The 20,753-nt window shown below is 44.3% G+C and overlaps 1 protein-coding gene across 1 annotated transcript in view; it reads left to right on the top strand.

The window, feature by feature from the left end:
• The window catches only part of LOC144604531 (thyrotropin-releasing hormone receptor-like), a 25,347-nt gene extending 5,887 nt beyond the window's left edge, over positions 1 to 19,460 (top strand). Inside the window, exon 3 of the mRNA XM_078419044.1 lies at positions 16,885 to 19,460. Coding sequence (XP_078275170.1) covers positions 16,885 to 17,283 — 399 coding nt within the window. The 3' untranslated portion in view covers positions 17,284 to 19,460. The remainder of the gene's footprint in view (positions 1 to 16,884) is intronic.
• Positions 19,461 to 20,753: the final 1,293 nt, after the last annotated feature.

The raw sequence follows: 20,753 nt of genomic DNA, 5'->3' as shown, positions 1-20,753 counted from the left end.
GGGACCCTTCTTCAGACTGAAATTGGGGGTGAGGAGAAGTGATGGGGGGGGGGGGGGAGGGGAGTTAGGGGTTAGGCACTTTCATACAAAGGCGAATTACGCATATCTGTTGTAATTTGAGATTCTTGAAAGGACTCACGCAAAGTCAAAGGGAATGAATGCATTTGACATTTTCCAAAAAAGTTGTTGCACAAAATCTTTTTTTTTCTTTCTCTGCGATCAATATGTGTCCAGAATTTTCCATCGGTTCGCTTTGCCTCCTATATTCATCATTTGAAGCCTGATTTAAAATTTATTGTTGACTCCAGTGACCAAAAATGCTTGTGTAACTGCAGTGAAAAGACTGAAGATACAGTCAATCACTGCATTTAGAATGCAACATGTTAACCTGGGGCATTCCAAGAGTACAGTCCCTTGTGCAGAGGTGTACTGTGGTTGAAAACATATCACATATCAAATATCATATATTATACATCATACTGTAGTGGGCCAAGTAGGCCAAAAGAACGACAAGTAGGCAAGGTTAACAAAAGCGTGTTTACTGTATCTCTGGAACTCCAAAAGGGAATGAGAGTCATGCGGTCCTTGACCTTTATACTCCCGGCCGAAGTCCGCCTCCTTGGCTCGACCCATTCCCGTGCCGAGGGGTCGTGAGTGGTATGGCCCGACCCTCGGGAGCCGCCACAGGACCCCCCCCCAGAACCAGAGGCACGAAGCGCACCGGTGGTCGCACTAGTCGACCGAACCGTGTACGGTACCCGTCCGACGGGGGGTCTGGCGGGGGCTCAGCTGAAGGGACAAACGGGGGCGGAGAAGGGGGTACAAATACCGGTCGAGATGAGAGGATCGGCGGGTGCGGTGTTGGAGGCACTTGTAAAGGGGGGCGCCCGCGCGGCCGAGGCTGTGCAACCCGCACCGGCTGGTCAATGTCCAAGTGCGCTGGCTTGAGGCGATTAATTGACACGGCCTCCGGTCGGCCCCCCATGTCCAACACAAAAGTTGTCTCACCGTGCTTCAGCACCTTGAACGGGCCCTCATAAGGTCTCTGAAGCTGTGCTCGATGGGCGTCGCGGCGGAGAAAAACGTAGGCACAATCACGTCGGGGTCACCAGTGTAGTGGGCCAAGTAGGCCAAAAGAACGACAAGTAGGCAAGGTTAACAAAAGCGTGTTTACTGTATCTCTGGAACTCCAAAAGGGAATGAGAGTCATGCGGTCCTTGACCTTTATACTCCCGGCCGAAGTCCGCCTCCTTGGCTCGACCCATTCCCGTGCCGAGGGGTCGTGAGTGGTATGGCCCGACCCTCGGGAGCCGCCACAGGACATTATATACACATATCACACAATCATATACTTTATATCATATATCACATATCATATAGTGAAGCGTACTGTATATATTATATATTGTAAGTTGTATATTGTATATTCAACCTCAGTTGGCCTGACTGACATGTCGAGAGCTGCCTTGTACTTATTATTTAGTTTAGTTGTCAATATCAATAGTCAATAGTCGTTTATTTGTCACATACACATAAATGTGTAGTGAAATGAAACATTACCCGCAGTTGAACAATAATACCAATAAGAATAATCAATAAAAATGCAATAACACATACAATCACAACTAACACCAAACAAAAGAAACATCCATCACAGTGAGTCTCCTCCAGTCACCTCCTCACTGTGATGGAAGGCCAAAATGTATTTTTCTCTTCCCTGCCGTCTTCTCCCGCGGTCAGGCTGTTGGAGTTGCCACGTCGGGGCGGTCGGGGCTCCCGATATTGAAGCCCCCGCTGGACGGTGAAAGGTCCACGGCCTATTTCAGAGATAGCATGGAGAGAGATAGCATGGAGACAGGCCCTTTGGCCCATTGAGTCCATGCCAACCAAAGGTCACCCATTCACACCAGTTCAATGTTATCCCACTTTCACACACTGGGGCCAATTTTACATTTACCCCAAGCCAATTAACCTACAAACCCGCACGCCTTTGGAATGTGGGAGGAAACCGGAGCACACGGAGAAAACCCACGCGGTCCCGGGGAGATCGTGCAAACTCCATGCGCAGGCAGCTCCCGAGGTGGGGATCGAACCGGGGTCTCTGGCGCTGTGAGGCAGCAACTCTCCCAGCTGCATCACTCTGTCGCCCTGCATTTGGGCTGATTGCATTTGTGTGGAGCATCGTCCGATACTCGATTGGAAGGCATGCGAAACAAAGCTTTTCGCTCTGCCTCGGTAGGTATGTGTACGGCGATAACTAACTTAAAGCGAAACCTAAACCTCGTACACATATTTGGGTGAAGCAGAAATATGTAATAGCAACATAAAACATCTTCCAGGTGAACGATACATTTGCTGCGGTGCATTCAACAAGAATGATTTCTGAATGAAATGGCTTGGTTAAAGAAAAAAGAAAAAGAAATGAAAAGGCTGGAAATCCTCAAAAGAGTATGGAGAGAGAAACGTAGTGAACATTTCAGGTTATTGACAGTCAGTATTTTCAGTACTTTCTCCTTTTATTTCAGATTTCCAGAACTTGCAGGGGATTGATTTTGGGTTTGAAAAGGGGAAATAGATAGAGTGAATTCACAGAGTCTTTTAACCGGGATGGGGGAATCAATAGCAAGAGGACTAAGGTTTAAGGTGAGAGGGGCAAGATTTAATCCGAACCTCAGGGGCAACTGTTTCACTCAGAGGGTGATGGGTATATGGAACGAGCTACCATAGGAGGTGGTTGAGGCCGATACTATAACAGCATTTAAAATACACTTGCACGGGTTACTGGATAGGAAAGGTTTAGAGAGACATAGGCCAAATGTGGGCAAATGGGACTGGCTTGGTCAGCATGGATGAGTTGGGCTGAAGGGCCTGTTTCTGTGCTGTATGACTAAGAATATTAGAGAATGACTACATCTTTGTATATATAATTAACGAACCTCCAAAATATAAAAAGTGTTTCAACAAAACTCGGGACACACTTAGTTTCATTGTTATTTAAAATGATCTTTGTCAGCTCAGTTTGATTTACAACAAATAACATGACCATTATTTCACTCAAGTCTTAAATATTAGAATGACATTTTTTCAGCCATGATTGCCCATGGAACTTATTATTATTGGGCAACCCCAGGAGTAGCACAGTGGCGCAGCGGTAGAGTTGCTGCCTTACAGCGCCAGAGACCCGAGTTTGATCCTGACTATGGGTGCTGTCTGTACGGAGTCTGTACGTTCTCCCTGTGACTGCGTGAGTTTTCTCCGGATGCTCCGGTTTCTTCCCACATTCCAAAGAGGTGCAGGTTTTTGTAGGTTAGTTGTGAATTGTCCCTTGCGCGTAGGATGGAACTGGTGTATGGGTGATCATTGGTCAGCATGAATTTGATGGGCCGAAGGGCCTGTTTCCACATAATTTCTCAAAGTAATCTAATCTAAGCTAATCTAAACTAAACTAAACTAACTCAGTGGAGTCATAATGATAAGATAGATTCCACATTTAATCTCACATCTAGAGTGAGTTAAGGCACTGCCATCAGCCTTAGGCCAATTAATGAGTGGGGCCAAAAGCCTTTGAGTCCGTGCTTGTAACTAGCCCCTGGTGATGACCAACGGAAGGCATGCAGGAGAATTCAGGCAGGACCTATTGTGAGGCTGTCACGCCAAGGGTCCAGGTCGAGCGAAGGTGGGAGACTGTTTCCGGGGGGAGTGGACGTGGACTACAGGAGACCCCAGTGGCTGTGCCTATTGCAAATAGGTATACCCTCTTGGGAACTGTCGGGGCAGAAGACGTTTCCAGTCCGAGTGGCGGACCTGTTGGCAAGGATACTCGACAGGGGAGACCGAAGTCTGGAAGAGCCGTAGTGGTCGGTGACTCCATAGTCCGAGGGACGGACAGAAGATTCTGTGGCAGCAGGAGGGACTTGAGGATGGTCTGTTGCCTCCCTGGTGCCAGGGTTCAACACATCACAGACCGGCTTCAGAAAATCCTAGCGAGGGAAGGCGATCAACCTGAAGTCGTTGTGCACGTGGGCACGAATGACGTCGGGCGGAAGAGGAAGGAGGTGCTACAGCGGGAGTTTAGAGAGTTGGGAAAAACGCTGAGAAGTAGGACGTCGAAGGTGGTTATCTCTGGACTGCTACCGGTACCTCGTGCTGGTGAGGCCAGGAACAGAGAGATAGAGGGTATGAATTTATGGCTGAGGGACTGGTGCAGAGAGCAGGGATTTAGATTTCTGGACCACTGGGATCTCTTCTGGGCTAGGGGTGACTTGTACAAAAGGGACGGGTTGCATCTTAACAGCAGGGGGACAAACATTCTGGCAGGCAGGTTTGCTAGTGTGACACCTGTGGCTTTAAACTAAGTAGTGGGGGGGAGGGGTTAACAAATTGTGAATATGAAGATGAGGTAAAAGGGAATACAGGAGATATTGCAAAAGACTCTCGGAAGAATGGGAACAGAAGTTCTAGAGCGGAAAAGAAATTAAGGGCAGGGCCAATTGTGAACGATGTGAGAGGGGAGGTAAATACAGAAGTTAAAGTGTTGTACTTAAATGCGCGTAGTATAAAAAATAAAGTGGATGAGCTTGAGGCTCAGTTAGTCATGGGCAAGTATGATGTTGTAGGGATCACTGAGACATGGCTACAAGAGGACCAGGGCTGGGAACTGAATATTCAGGGGTACACAACGTATAGAAAAGACAGACAGGTGGGCAGAGGGGGTGGGGTTGCTCTGATGGTAAGGAATGATATTCATTCCCTTGCAAGGGGTGACATAGAATCAGGAGATGTTGAATCAGTATGGATAGAAATGAGAAATTGTAAGGGTAAAAAGACCCTAATGGGAGTTATCTATAGGCCCCCAAACAGTAGCCTCGACTTAGGGTGCAAGTTAAATCAGGAGATAAAATTGGCGTGTCAAAAATGTAATGCTACGGTGGTTATGGGAGATTTCAACATGCAGGTAGACTGGGAAAATCAGGTTGGAAATGGACCCCAGGAAAGAGAGTTTGTAGAGTGCCTTCGAGATGGATTCTTAGAACAGCTTGTACTGGAGCCTACCAGGGAGAAGGCAATTCTGGATTTAGTGTTGTGTAATGATCCTGATCTGGTAAGGGGACTAGAGGTAAAAGAGCCATTAGGAGGCAGTGATCACAACATGATAAGTTTTACTCTGCAAATGGAAAGGCAGAAGGGAAAATCGGAAGTGTCGGTATTGCAGTATAGCAAAGGGGATTACAGAGGCATGAGGCGGGAGCTGGCCAAAATTGATTGGAAGGAGGCCCTAGCAGGGAAGACGGTAGAACAGCAATGGCAGGTATTCCTGGGAATAATGCAGAGGTTGCAGGATCAATTTATTCCAAAGAGGTGGAAAGACTCTAAGGGGAGTAAGAGACACCTGTGGCTGACAAGGGAAGTCAGGGACAGCATAAAAATTAAGGAGAGGAAGTATAACATAGCAAAGAAGAGTGGGAAGACAGAGGATTGGGACTCTTTTAAAGAGCAACAAAAGTTAACTAAAAAGGCAATACGAGGAGAAAAGATGAGGTACGAGGGTAAACTAGCCAATAATATAAAGGAGGATAGCAAAAGTTTTTTTAGGTACGTGAAGAGGAAAAAAATAGTCAAGGCAAATGTGGGTCCCTTGAAGACAGAAGCAGGGGAGTTTATTATGGGGAACAAAGAAATGGCAGACGAGTTAAACCGTTACTTTGGATCTGTCTTCACTGAGGAAGATACACACAATCTCCCAAATGTTCTAGGGGCTGGAGAACCTAGGGTGATGGAGGAACTGAAGGAAATCCACATTAGGCAGGAAATGGTTTTGGGTAGACTGATGGGACTGAAGGCTGATAAATCCCCAGGGCCTGATGGTCTGCATCCCAGAGTACTTAAGGAGGTGGCTCTAGAAATAGTGGAAGCATTGGAGATCATTTTTCAATGTTCTATAGATTCAGGATCAGTTCCTGTGGATTGGAGAATAGCAAATGTTATCCCACTTTTTAAGAAAGGAGGGAGAGAGAAAACGGGTAATTATAGACCAGTTAGTCTGACATCAGTGGTGGGGAAAATGCTGGAGTCAATTATAAAAGACGAAATTGCTGAGCATTTGGATAGCAGTAACGGGATCGTTCCGAGTCAGCATGGATTTACGAAGGGGAAATCATGCTTGACAAATCTACTGGAATTTTTTGAGGATGTAACTAGGAAAATTGACAAGGGAGAGTCAGTGGATGTGGTGTACCTCGACTTTCAGAAAGCCTTCGACAAGGTCCCACATAGGAGATTAGTGGGCAAAATTAGGGCACATGGTATTGGGGGTAGGGTACTGACATGGATAGAAAATTGGTTAACAGACAGAAAGCAAAGAGTGGGGATAAATGGGTCCCTTTCGGAATGGCAGGCAGTGACCAGTGGGGTACCGCAAGGTTCGGTGCTGGGACCCCAGCTATTTACGATATACATTAATGACTTAGACGAAGGGATTAAAAGTACCATTAGCAAATTTGCAGATGATACTAAGTTGGGGGGTAGTGTGAATTGTGAGGAAGATGCAATAAGGCTGCAGGGTGACCTGGACAGGTTGTGTGAGTGGGCGGATACATGGCAGATGCAGTTTAATGTAGATAAGTGTGAGGTTATTCACTTTGGAAGTAAGAATAGAAAGGCAGATTATTATCTGAATGGTGTCAAGTTAGGAGGAGGGGGAGTTCAACGAGATCTGGGTGTCCTAGTGCATCAGTCAATGAAAGGAAGCATGCAGGTTCAGCAGGCAGTGAAGAAAGCCAATGGAATGTTGGCCTTCGTAACAAGAGGAGTTGAGTATAGGAGCAAAGAGGTCCTTCTACAGTTGTACCGGGCCCTGGTGAGACCGCACCTGGAGTACTGTGTGCAGTTTTGGTCTCCAAATTTGAGGAAGGATATTCTTGCTATGGAGGGCGTGCAGCGTAGGTTCACTAGATTAATTCCCGGAATGGCGGGACTGTCGTATGTTGAAAGGCTGGAGCGATTGGGCTTGTATACACTGGAATTTAGAAGGATGAGGGGGGATCTTATTGAAACATATAAGATAATTAGGGGATTGGACACATTAGAGGCAGATAACATGTTCCCAATGTTGGGGGAGTCCAGAACAAGGGGCCACAGTTTGAGAATAAGGGGTAGGCCATTTAGAACGGAGATGAGGAAGAACTTTTTCAGTCAGAGGGTGGTGAAGGTGTGGAATTCTCTGCCTCAGAAGGCAGTGGAGGCCAGTTCGTTGGATGCTTTCAAGAGAGAGCTGGATAGAGCTCTTAAGGATAGCGGAGTGAGGGGGTATGGGGAGAAGGCAGGAACGGGGTACTGATTGATAGTGATCAGCCATGATCGCATTGAATGGCGGTGCTGGCTCGAGGGGCTGAATGGCCTACTCCTGCACCTATTGTCTATTGTCTATTGTCTATTGAAAGCCCATGCAAAAAAAAAAATGTCTGGAGACAATTATTATCAATGTCCAAATAATAATAAATAATCAAAGATAGTTTGTCCCGCCCCTTCCCCTGACATCAGTCTGAAGAAGGATCTCGGCCCGAAATGTCACCCGTTCCTTCTCTCCCGAGATGCTGCCTGACCCGCTGAGTTACTCCAGCATTTTGTGTCTACATTCGATTTAAACCAGCATCTGCAGTTTTTTGCCTACACATAGTACCTATGCATTCCTCATTTAGAAAGGTATCATCAGTTTCAAAAGTAGTTTAGTTTAGATGAAAAATACAGCGGAGAAACAAGCCCTTCGGCCCACCAAGTCCGCACTGACCAGCGATTCCCGCACATTAATGCTAACCTACACACACTAGGGACAATTTTACATTTACACCAAGCCAATTAACTTACAAACCTGTACTTCTTAGGCGTGTGGGAGGAAACCGAAGATCTCGGAGAAAACCCACGCAGGTCATGGGGAGAACGTACAAACTCCGTACAGACGGCGCCCGTAGTCAGATTCGAACGCGGGTCTCTTGTGCTGTAAGGCACTTGCTCTACCACTGTGCTGCCCCCCAAAACAAAATTACATTTTGATTCAGTATTTCAAACAAGATCTCCCAATGAGGTGGCCCCATTCCTTTATTCGTGAGTGGTTATGTTCAAATGCAAAGCCATCATGGGGTTTTGTGTATTAATTCATGTGAACTAAAGGCCACGTTTCCATTCGCCTTTCTAATAATTCTTTTGTGGTTGAGTATTAAAGTTTGAGTGATTTATGCATTTCAATATGTAAATGCCTTGTAAAGGACACTGTTTCTCGGTTTTTGTCAATAAAATAGCCTTCCTTTTTTTAATAGATCTAATGTTATTATCTCAAATTCCCACATTGATCACATTCGCTCTGACACCTTGTCAATGTCATTTTTCAACTTCCCTCTAAAACAACTAAACAACCAGCAATATTTGCTTCTTTAATTTCACAGTTTGGATGCTCAGGTCTTTATTGCTGTGCCAAACTCATTTACAGCTCCCGAGATGACTAAACCACATCAAACTAATCAGAGAATGGTGCTTTTGTTAGATACAAAATACTGGAGTAGCTCAGCAGGACAGGCAGCATCTCTGGATAGAAGGAATGGGTGACATTCTGAAGAAGGGTCTCGATCCGAAACGTCACCCATTCCTTCTATCCAGAGATGCTGCCTGCCCCGCTGAGTTACTCCGACATTTTGTGTCTATCTTCGATGTAAACCAGCATCTGGAGTTCCTTCCTGGTGCTTTTGTTCCTAGTCTGGTCTTCTAACTCCCAACCAATTACCAACTCCTTTGTTAAATTTACCTTGAATTCCATTCTCTTTCATTATTTTTTGCTGATAATTAATTGCACAGATTTATCAAATATTTTTTTTAAGTTAATACCTACATCAACCCAGTAAATAGACAATAGACAATAGACAATAGGTGCAGGAGTAGGCCATTCAGCCCTTCGAGCCAGCACCGCCATTCAATGCGATCATGGCTGATCACTCTCAATCAGTACCCCGTTCCTGCCTTCTCCCCATACCCCCTCACTCCGCTATCCTTAAGAGCTCTATCCAGCTCTCTCTTGAAAGCATCCAACGAACTGGCCTCCACTGCCTTCTGAGGCAGAGAATTCCACACCTTCACCACTCTCTGACTGAAAAAGTTCTTCCTCATCTCCGTTCTAAATGGCCTACACCATATTCTTAAACTGTGGCCCCTTGTTCTGGACTCCCCCAACATTGGGAACATGTTTCCTGCCTCTAATGTGTCCAATCCCCTAATTATCTTATATGTTTCAATAAGATCCCCCCTCATCCTTCTAAATTCCAGTGTATACAAGCCCAATCGCTCCAGCCTTTCAACATACGACAGTCCCGCCATTCCGGGAATTAACCTAGTGAACCTATGCTGCACGCCCTCCATAGCAAGAATATCCTTCCTCAAATTTGGAAACCAAAACTGCACACAGTACTCCAGGTGCGGTCTCACCAGGGCCCGGTACAACTGTAGAAGGACCTCTTTGCTCCTATACTCAACTCCTCTTGTTATGAAGGCCAACATTCCATTGGCTTTCTTCACTGCCTTTCTTCACTGCCTGCTGTACCTGCATGCTTCCTTTCATTGACTGATGCACTAGGACACCCAGATCTCGTTGAACTCCCCCTCCTCCTAACTTGACACCATTCAGATAATAATCTGCCTTTCTATTCTTACTTCCAAAGTGAATAACCTCACACTTATCTACATTAAACTGCATCTGCCATGTATCCGCCCACTCACACAACCTGTCCAAGTCACCCTGCAGCCTTATTGCATCTTCCTCACAATTCACACTACCCCCCAGCTTAGTATCATCTGCAAATTTGCTAATGGTACTTTTAATCCCTTCGTTTAAGTCATTAATGTATATCGTAAATAGCTGGGGTCCCAGCACCGAACCTTGCGGTACCCCACTGGTCACTACCTCCTATTCCGAAAGGGACCCATTTATCCCACTCTTTGCTTTCTGTCTGTCAACCAATTTTCTATCCATGTCAGTACCCTACCCCCAATACCATGTGCCCTAATTTTGCCTACTAATCTCCTATGTGGGACCTTGTCGAAGGCTTTCTGAAAGTCGAGGTACACCACATCCACTGACTCTCCCCTGTCAATTTTCCTAGTTACATCCTCAAAAAATTCCAGTAGATTTGTCAAGCATGATTTCCCCTTCGTAAATCCATGCTGACTCGGAATGATCCTGTTACTGCTATCCAAATGCTCAGCAATTTCGTCTTTTATAATTGACTCCAGCATCTTCCCCACCACTGATGTCAGACTAACTGGTCTATAATTACCCGTTTTCTCTCTCCCTCCTTTCTTAAAAAACATTCATGTTTCCTGCATGTAATTTGGACAGAATCAACCTCAGTGTTGATTAGTGTTGTTCAATTAATATTTAAGTGCTCAAGACTCCAACAATAGGAACCAATAAATCCCTCAAAATTGATATTAAACAAACCTGGTTTCATCCACTAACACTATTGAATAGTCACGCAAAGTCGAGAAGTAACTCTGCGGGTCAGTCAGCATCTGTAGAAAACATGGATGGGTTTGGGTCAGGCTTTGGACTGAAGATTTGTCTGAAGAAAACTCCCAAATTGCAACATGGCCTATCCACGTTCTGGAGAGATGTTGCCTGACCCATTGAGTTACTCCAGAACGTCGTGCCTTTTTTGTTGTAAACCAGCATCTACAGTTCATCGTGTCTACCATTAAATAACGATCGTTATTCGCAGCTTTCCAATTTAGGAGCCATGACAGTATAAATATCAATTTGTTTTAACTTGTGATAGAATCTCGACTTAGTTACAAGATAGGGTACAGTCATTTAAACCAGGTCTGGAGGGAATTCTTCTCACAGGTGGTGTTAAAAATCTGGAATTGTCACCCTCCGACGTTTGTTCAGGCTAGATCGTGAGGGGGCATTCAAAGAGGACATAGATACTTTAGACCAGAGTTTAGAGAAACAGCACAGAAACAGGGCCTTCAGCCCATCGAGTCCGTGCCGACCAGCAATCACCATACACTGACGATATCTTACACACGAGGGACAATTTACAAGTTTTATCTAAGCCAATCAACCTACAAAACTGTATGTCTTTGGAATGTGGGAGGTAACTGGAGCACCCGGAGAAAGCCCATGCGGTGACAAGGAGAACACACAAACTGCGTAGAGACAGCACCTGTAGTCAGGATCGAACGAGGGTCTCGGGTGCTGTGAGGCAGCAACTCTGCTGCTGTGCCACTGTGCCATGCTAAACGTTACGGGGAAATTGAGCGCAATGGGACTCTGGCACAAAGGAGATCTCTGGGTCAGATCAGCCACGATCATACTGAAAGGTAGACCTAGTACGGGGACCAAATGGCTATCTCCTGCTCCAACTCCCTTCCATCTTGTATATGTTCTTAAAAGGGTGGAGGTCCACCTTTTGAACTGCTCATGAGTGCCAATGTTGTGTGAAGCATTGACATTAATATAAAGAACCGTACACAGAGGAATATTCTCTACCTACGAGCAAGTACCATATAAATTGCAAGTATTAGAGCCAAGGCTTGGCCAGCAGTAAAGGACTTGGATTTGATTATCTTCCACAATTTGCTTGGGTCCGAGACTACACGAGTCATCATTTCAACGCATGAGTCAGTGATAGCAACATACCTGATATCAAGAGTCAGTGTTTTATTGTCATATGTCCCGGATAGAACAATGAAATTCTTACTAGCAGCAGCAGCACAACAGAATATGTAAACATAGTACTGAAAACAACATAATATTAAACAAGAAAAAATCCAGTGTGTGCATATATATACATATACCATATATATATGCATATACCACACGCACACACACACACACGCACACACACAAACACACACACACACACACACACGTTAGGTAAGGGGGAAGTGCAGCGAGACCTGGGTCCTTGTACACCAGTCACTGAAAGTTGGCGTGCAGGTACAGCAGGCAGTGAAGAAAGCTAATGGAATGTTGGGTTTCATAACAAGAGGATTTCAGTATAGGAGTAAAGAGGTTCTTCTGCAATTGTATAGGCCCTGGTAAGACCATATCTGGAGTATTGTGTACAGTTTTGGTCTCCTAATTTGAGGAAAGACATCCTTATAATTGAGGCAGTGCAGCGTAGGTTCATGAGATTGATCCCTGGGATGGCGGGACTGACATATGAGGAAAGATTGAAAAGACTAGGCTTGTATTCACTGGAGTTTAGAAGGATGAGAGGGGGTCTTATAGAAACATATAAAATTATAAAAGGACTGGACAAGCTAGATGCAGGAAAAAATGTTCCCAATGTTGGGCGAGTCCAGAACCAGGGGCCACAGTCTTAGAATAAAGGGGAGGCCATTTAAAACTGAGGAGAGAAAAAAACTTTTTCACCCAGAGAGTTGTGAATTTGTGGAATTCTCTGCCACAGAGGGCAGTGGAAGCCAAATCACTGGATGGATTTAAGAGAGAGTTAGATAGAGCTCTAGGGGCTAGTGGAGTCAAGGGATATGGGGAGAAGGCAGGCACGGGGTATTGATTGGGGACGATCAGCCATGATCACAATGAATGGCGGTGCTGGTTCGAAGGGCCGAATGACCTCCTCCTGCACCTATTTTCTATTCTATTCTAATCATTCTCCAGAAATGAAGTTTGATTCTACTTACTTTAAGGATGGGTTTTAGCTGGCAAATATATATATATTTTTACAGGCAGTTGACAGCTTATCATGACTATTACCATGGTTAAAATGTGAGGAATTGCGAAATTAAGTAAACACTACTGGAATATTCTCTGCATTATGCAATGAATGATTCATCTTAACTTATAATAGTAGTACTTGAAATTGCTTGCTCTCTGACAGTGACCATTATAAGCACAGAAAATGGATTGCATTGTTACACCTCATTCATTTTCCTTTCATTATTTCTTTGCTTTCTGGTTGATGGGTGAGATTAGAAGGTGGAAAATCGCCAAAGTGCATGAAATATTTCGTTCCTGCCGTTTGTTTCCTTCGGCGTCACATTATGTTGAAGAGTTCTTCCCAATCAATGGCACCACACCATCAGTTCCGCAGATAGTGAAAGGCCTGGATAGAGTGGATGTGGAGACGATGTTTCCACTAGTGGGAGAGACTGGGACCAGAGGTCACAGCCTCAGAATTAAAGGACATTCCTTTAGGAAGGTGTTGAGAAGGAATTTATTTAGTCAGAGGGTGGTGAATCTGTGGAACTCATTGCCACAGAAGGCTGTGGAGGACAAGTCAATGGATATTTTTATGGCAGAGATAGATCTATGCGGGTCAGGTTGCATCTCTGGAGAGAATGGATGGGTGATGTTTCGGATCGGGATATTTCCTTTTTGGGAATGATCTGAAACGTCGCCTATCCATTTCTTCCACAGGGTGGACAGTGGCTCAGTGGTAGAGCTGCTGCCTTATAACCCAAGAGACCCGGGTTCAATCCTGACTACGGGTGCTGTCTATATAGAGTTTGTTCATTCTTCTCGTGACCTGAGTGGGTTTTCTCCGGGATCTCCGGTTTCCTCCCACACTCTAACGAGGTTTAGGTTTGTAGGTAAATTGGCTTTGGTAAAAATTGTAAATCATCCCTAATGTGTGTAGGACAGTGTAGGTTTGTCCCTAGTATATGTAGGATAGTGTAAGTGTGCGGGGATCGCTGGTCGGCGCAGACTCGGTGGGCCGAAGGGCCTGTTTCTGCACTGCATCACTAAACTAAACTAAACTAAACTAAACTAAACTAAACTAAACTAAACTAAACTAAACTAAACTAAACTAAACTAAACTAAACTAAACTAAACTAAACTAAACTAAACTAAACTAAACTAAACTAAACTAAACTAAACTAAACTAAACTAATGTTGCTCCCTGACCCATTGAGTTACTCTAACATTTTGTGTATGGTTTGCATTTGACAAGCAGGGATTTTAGATTTGGGAGATGTTATTGAAGAAGCCTTAACAAGTTCAGCCTTAATAAGGTGCAAACTGTAACCATGATAGCCCAATACTGCAGAGCAGTAGTTTGTAGTAACGAGAAACATCTGTTCATCTCATAAGTTTATAAGTGATAGGGGCAGAATTAGACCATTTGGTCCATCAAGTCTACTCCGCCATTCAATCATGGCCAATCTATATTTCCCTGTCTTATCCCCATTCTCCTGCCTTCTCCCCATAACCTCTGACACCCGTTCTAATCAAGAATCGTTCTATCCCTGCCTGTAACAATATCCATTGATCTCTGGCATGAGCTAGCATGTTGCTATTCTCTTTTGTTCTCCACTTGAGTTTCTTTTCCACTGAAGTGGAAAGCCTGTTACCCAGAACAAATCTCTGTCCCACTACGTATCAAAATGGTGATAAAATGTCCAGCAGAAAATAACACAATTTCAAACTGGTCAGTAAAAAGTCAGTAAAATAAAGCTTCCCCATTCGCAGGTCACAGGTTTGGTTGACTTTTGACGAAGCTTTGACAATTTTTGCAGTGCTTCTTTTGCGAGGCACATTGTCTGATAAGTTCAGTCTGAAGAAGGGTCTCGACCCGAAACGTCACCCATTCCTTCTCTCCTGAGATGCTGCCTGACCCGCTGAGTTACTCCAGCATTTTGTGTCGACCTTCGATTTAAACCGGCATCTGTAGTTTTTTTTCCTACGTTCTGATATGTGTGGCTCATTCATAGAGTCATAGAGCATGGAAATAACCCATTCGGCCCAACTTGCCATGCCGACCAACATGCCCCATCTACACTGGTCCCACCTCTCTGTGTTTGGCCCGTATCCCTCTAAACCTGTCCTATCCATGTACCCGTCCAAATGTTTTCCACCTTTGGCCCACTGAGTCCACACTAACTATCAGTCACATATTCACACCAGTCACTTTCAGGTCTTAGTATATTTTTCCGAACGTTTATTCAATTCCTTCTACCCTACAAAACGTTCAAAAGAGCTATTTCCAATACTAGCCACTGCCAACTGTGTAAATGTAAAATTGTCTCTTCCGAACGGAGATGCGGCCTTTTGTTTCTGGGCCGTGTCTCCGTTTCCGCTGTGGCCTACCATCGGCCATGCACCTTAGGGCTGGCAGCCTCCACCTGGGACTCGCCTGTGGAGGCTCCGGCCGCGGGGACGTCGGAAGCTCGCAGCCCCCTGGGTGGGGGCCGACATCGGGAGCTCCGGCAGCGGCAGCGTCTTCGCCCGCCCCGAGTCGCGGGACTTGGGTCGGCCCACCGCGGACCTTTCACCGTCCGGCGCGGCCTGAAATAGGCCGCGGGATTTTCTCTGCCCGGCGGGGGCTTCAATGTCGGGTGCCACGACCGCCCCAACGTGCAGCGGCAGCGGCAGTGGCTTCGCCCGCCCCGAGTCGTGGGGCTTGTTTCGACCCGCTGCGGAACTTTCACCGTCCAGCACGGCCTGGAACGTGGCAAATTCATCAGCCTGACCGCGGGAGAAGACGGCAGGGGAAGAGAAAAGACATTCTGGCCTTCCATCACAGTGAGGAGGTGACTGGAAGAGACTCACTGTGATGGATGTTTCTTTTTGTTTGATTGTGTGTGTTATTGCTTATTTTTATTGCTCTTATTGTTGGACTGTGGGTAATCTTTCATTTCACTGCACATTTATGTGTGTGTGACAAATAAACTTGACTTGACTTATTCCTGGTATTAATATCTTGAATTATTCTACCATTGATAATGACATCTTTGCATTTGTGCTCTGCCAGTCCTGCCCTTGGACGACAGATGACTGACTCGATTCTAACCTATGATTCATATTCCAATAAATGTCAGATGGCCCCCTTATGTTCTCAAAAAAACTTGGCATTGTTCAGATCAGGCTCATTATATGTTGCAAAAGACTAACCCTGCTGCTTATTACGGAGAAGGGGCAGGTTCTACAATACAACTACTTAATAGTTTCAGTCATGCTCAGTGGGTAGAAATCTAGCAACTGACTCAGAAGATTATAGTCAGTTCCTTTCCAAGGATGCAACTCTAAAGTAATATTGACCCTCTGTTGTCTTGTAATGAGATCTTAACTTATTAACCTGTCCACATCTCATGTGCAGATGTTATTTCAAAGGAGGACATTTGATTTCTTCTAGTGTCTTGGCCAAAAGTTCATAAGTCATAGGAGCAGAAATAGGCCATTCGGCCCATCGAGTCTACTGTTCCTTATGTGTCTTTAGTGTTTTCCCACACACTAGGGACAATTTACAATTCCACCAAAGCCAATTATCCTACACACCTGTACGCCTTTGGATTGTGGGGAGGAAACTGGAGCACCCAGAGAAAACCCACGTGGTCACAGAGAGAACGTACACACTCCATACAGACAGCACCGGTGGTCAAGATCGAACCAGGGTCTCTGCCACTGTAAGGCAGCAAATCCACCACTACGCCACTGTGTCGCCCCCTGGTGGTGCAAAAATAGTCCGGTTCGATCCTGACTACGGGGTGCTCTCTGTGCAGAGTTTGTACGTTCTCCCTGTGACCGCGTGGGTTTTCTCCGGGCGCTCCGGTTTCCTCCCACCTCCCAAAGGCGTGCAGGTTTATGGGTTAATTGGCTTCTGTAAATTGTCCCCAGTATGTGGGATAGAACTAGTGCGCGGGTGACCGTCGGTCGGCACGGACTCGGTGGGCCGAATGGCCTGTTTCCATGCTGCATCTCTAAAAAAACTAAATGCCCCAACCTGCCTGTAAATCATCCCACAGAAAGAATCCTTTCAGTGACTACGTGTGTTTGCTAAAGGTCCACTTACCAGAGAGTGGTCGGAGAAATATGGCCACTCATTCAGAATTGATAACTAATCTGTTTGGTAAATGTTTTTTCTTAATCTTTTCTAGGTCACGCAAATGCTGGCTGTGGTGGTCATCCTTTTTGCCCTCCTGTGGATGCCCTATCGAACCTTGGTGGTGGTCAACTCTCTCATGAGTGCGCCCTACTTGAACACTTGGTTCCTGTTGTTCTGCAGGATGAGTATTTACCTGAACAGTGCCATCAACCCCGTCATCTACAACCTGATGTCACAGAAGTTTCGGGCTGCCTTCAAAAAACTATGCAAGTGCAAGCAGGCAGAGGCAGAGAGACCCACAGCCTACAACGTTCCTGTGTACTACAGTGTGATGAAAGATACTTCTCACGAAAGTCTTGACCACGACATAACAGAGCAAGAGGATATTAATGGACATCCCATTTCCAACAAGGAGAAACATTTCAATAATCCCTGTGGCCAGAAACAGTGATGTTCGTCCCAAATCCAATATGAGAAAATTAAATGCCTACTTGCCAAGAATACGGTTTAGATTATTCATCATTTCCCTTTTCTACCTGTGAAAAATCATTTCATATAGAATTCATATTCCTTAAATAAGCAAATATGCTCAAGACTTTTTTTTTCAGCACCAGTTATGTTTCAAATCACAATAAATTAGATCATTGATCTGATTTGAAAATAAATGGTGTATTATAATCATCTGCCTTTAACAGATCAGAATTAGTTTAGTTAGGTTTAGTTTAGAGATACAGCGTGGAAACAGGCCCTTCGGCCCACCAGATCTACTCCGACCACTCTGATGTAATTCGTTAGTTCCTAATTATCGGAATATATTCATTTTCTATGGTATTAGAATAAGGATAAGAGAATGTGCAGAATACTTCAGAAGCTCAGCCATTTTAAATATTCATTAGGAAGGGGTGTTGCAAGTGTACGTACACAGACTGGCATCATACCACAATACCACTATTCCTTTCCCGTAGTTTAGTTTAGTTGTTTAGAGATACAGTGTGGAAACAGGCCCTTCAGTGCATTGAGTCCGCACCGACCAGCGATCCCCGCACAGTAACACTACCCGACTCACACGAGAGACAATTTTACATTAGTACTTGGCCAATTAACGTCTTTGGAGTGTGGGAGGAAACCGAAGATCTCGGATAAACCCACACAGGTCACGGGGAGAACGTACAAACTCCGTACAGACAGCACCCGTAGTCAGGATCGAACCCGGGTCTCTGGCAAAGATACTAGAGGAACAAGACAGACCACTCGACCTTAAAAACCGTAGTACGTCAAGGAGCCATTTTAGTAGGCAGAAACTTGCAGAAACATTTTAAAAGAAAAATAACAAAAATCTGTGAATTGACAGATGAGATATATTCTGCATTTTAATGGTATCATCACACATACTGTTCCCCCACAACACTGATTACACTGCGAGAGGCATAACGAACGGCGGGTTTTGCCTACTAAAATGGCTCCTTTGCGTACTACACTTCAGTATACGCGATTTCAACGGAGTGGTCCATCTTGTTCCTCTAGTATCTTTGGTCTCTGGCGCTGTAAGGCAGTAGCTCCACCACTACGCCACCGTGCCGCACTTTGTAATATTGGAAATTCTAAATTTGGCAATTTCAGGCACTCTAAAACAAATCAGCATATATTTTTTTAAATACTTGCTTTATTCTTTCAATGCTTACCTTTTGGTAGCTTTAAGACAATCATAAATAAAAGTAAGTGTCATTTTATTTTAGCTTAGAGTTTAATTTAGAGATGCAGGCAGCACAGAAGCAGGCCCTTCGGCCTACCGTGTCCATGGCAACCGCCGATCACCCATTGATCATCCTAGATTTCTAGATCATCGATATGTGTTAAATAAATTATAGTATTTTTCAATAAGCTTTTTGTTTGCTTAATATTGACAATAATTTTGAACAAAAACAATACAAAAATATAATGGGAGCAAATATTGTTTTATGGGTGAACTTTTTTTCTGTTGCATTCAGAATTCTCGAGTTAATCCTGGTGAATCTTGTCGTGAAGTTTAAAACAGTTATGCTGCTATGTGTAATTTGCAGATGTTGATATGGAAGTGCCCTCATAAAGTGTTGCTACTCCGGAAATTTATTAGAACTTTTATAGAACACACTGCACTTTCTGTGAATGTTATTATTAGATCAATATTTATAGATTCATTTATTGGCCTTGTTATGTATTATTGACATTCCTGTATCGGCACTCTGCAGTATGCATTTGTGTTTCAAATGCAAACAATCACATGAGTTTTCATAAAGCATTTACATAGGTTTGTGAATTGGCATTAAATAAAAATATAGACATGCGCAGTCTTCTTGTTTGCTGTTACTTATGTTGTGTGAGACAGCATTTAAATGTTGATTAGATATCTTAAAGATCCATTTATTTGCTTAATGTACTTTTGCTTGCAATATTGATTTATTGTACGTCTGGATAGAGATATTTTTCACTGGAATAGATTTGTGATCTTTTTACTTATGTATGGTATAAATTAAATGCTTGGAAGGTGTGGTATATGTACTGAATTGTAAAGTGACAAGAATGTGCGTAACATTATGTGAATGTTGCTGTATTTAAGCATTGTCTACTGAAGTGATAAATAAACACATAACTCTGGTTGATATTGGAACATTGCCACTTCTTAAAACTAATATTTGCTCATTGCATGTAATTGCCATACCTACATTTATGGCCTTAGAAAATGCAAAGCAAGATAAGACGTAGAAACAAGGCAACTGCAGATACTGGTTTACCAAGCAAAGACACAAAATGCTGGAGTAACTCAGCAAGGGATGTAATTCTGAGGCTCTACAAGGCGCTGGTCAGGCCGCATTTGGAGTATTGTGAGCAATTCTGGGCACCATATCTGGAGAGGGTCCAGTGGAGGTTTACAAGAATGATTCCAGGAATGAGTGGGTTAACATGTGATGAGCGTTTGACAGCACTGGGCCTGTACTCGCTGCAGTTTAGAAGGATGAGAGGGGAACCTCATTGAACCTTACTGAATAGTGAAAGGCTTGGATAGAGTGGATGTGGAGAGGATGTTTCCACTAGTGGGAGAGTCTAGGACTAGAGGACACAGCCTCAGAATTAAAGGACATTCCTTTAGGAAGGAGACGAGGAGGAATTTCTTTAGTCAGAGGGTGGTGAATCTGTGGAATTCTTTGCCACAGATGGCTGTGGAGGCCAAGTCTATGGATATTTTTAAGGCAGAGATGGATGGATTCTTGATTAATACAGTTGTCAGGGGTTATGGGGAGAAGGCAGGAGAATAGGGTTAGGAGGGAGAAATAGATCAGCCATGATTGAATGGCAGAGTAGACTTGATGGACCGAATGGCCTAATTCTGCTCCTATCACTTATGACCTTATGATTTCTTAAAAATAATTTTTGCTACTTTCCATATAATTGTCATACCTTAGAAAATGCAAAGCGAGATAAGGTGTAGAAACAAGGCAACTGCAGATACTGGTTTACCAAGCAAAGACACAAAATGCTGGAGTAACTCAGCGAGTCAGACAACACCCCTGGAGTACATGGATAGGTGACGTTTCGGGTCGGGACCCTTCTTCAGACCGAGAAGGTTCCCACCCCAAAACGTCACCTGCAATGTTGCCAAAAATAGACCAATGGTTACATTGTGCAAACAGGCCTATTGATCATCATTGTACATTTATCTCCTTTGCATCTAGAGCACATGACAATAAACTAAACTGAACTGTTAAAAGATTCGTAACTATCGATAATTTATCCTTCACTAAACAACTGAAATGTCAAGCATATCTTGCTTTGTAAAGATACAAAATACTCAACGACTCAAGCGACATCCCTGGAGAACGGTTTTGTACACCTTGAAAGGATTACCCCCTCATCTTCCTGCGCTCCAAGGAATATAGTCCTAGC

The sequence above is a fragment of the Rhinoraja longicauda genome, chromosome 22, assembly GCF_053455715.1.
Source record: "Rhinoraja longicauda isolate Sanriku21f chromosome 22, sRhiLon1.1, whole genome shotgun sequence".
In the NCBI taxonomy this organism is placed as follows: domain Eukaryota; kingdom Metazoa; phylum Chordata; class Chondrichthyes; order Rajiformes; family Arhynchobatidae; genus Rhinoraja; species Rhinoraja longicauda.
The sequence above is the reverse complement of the archived record's forward strand: the minus strand, read 5'-3'. Positions and strand labels throughout refer to the sequence as shown.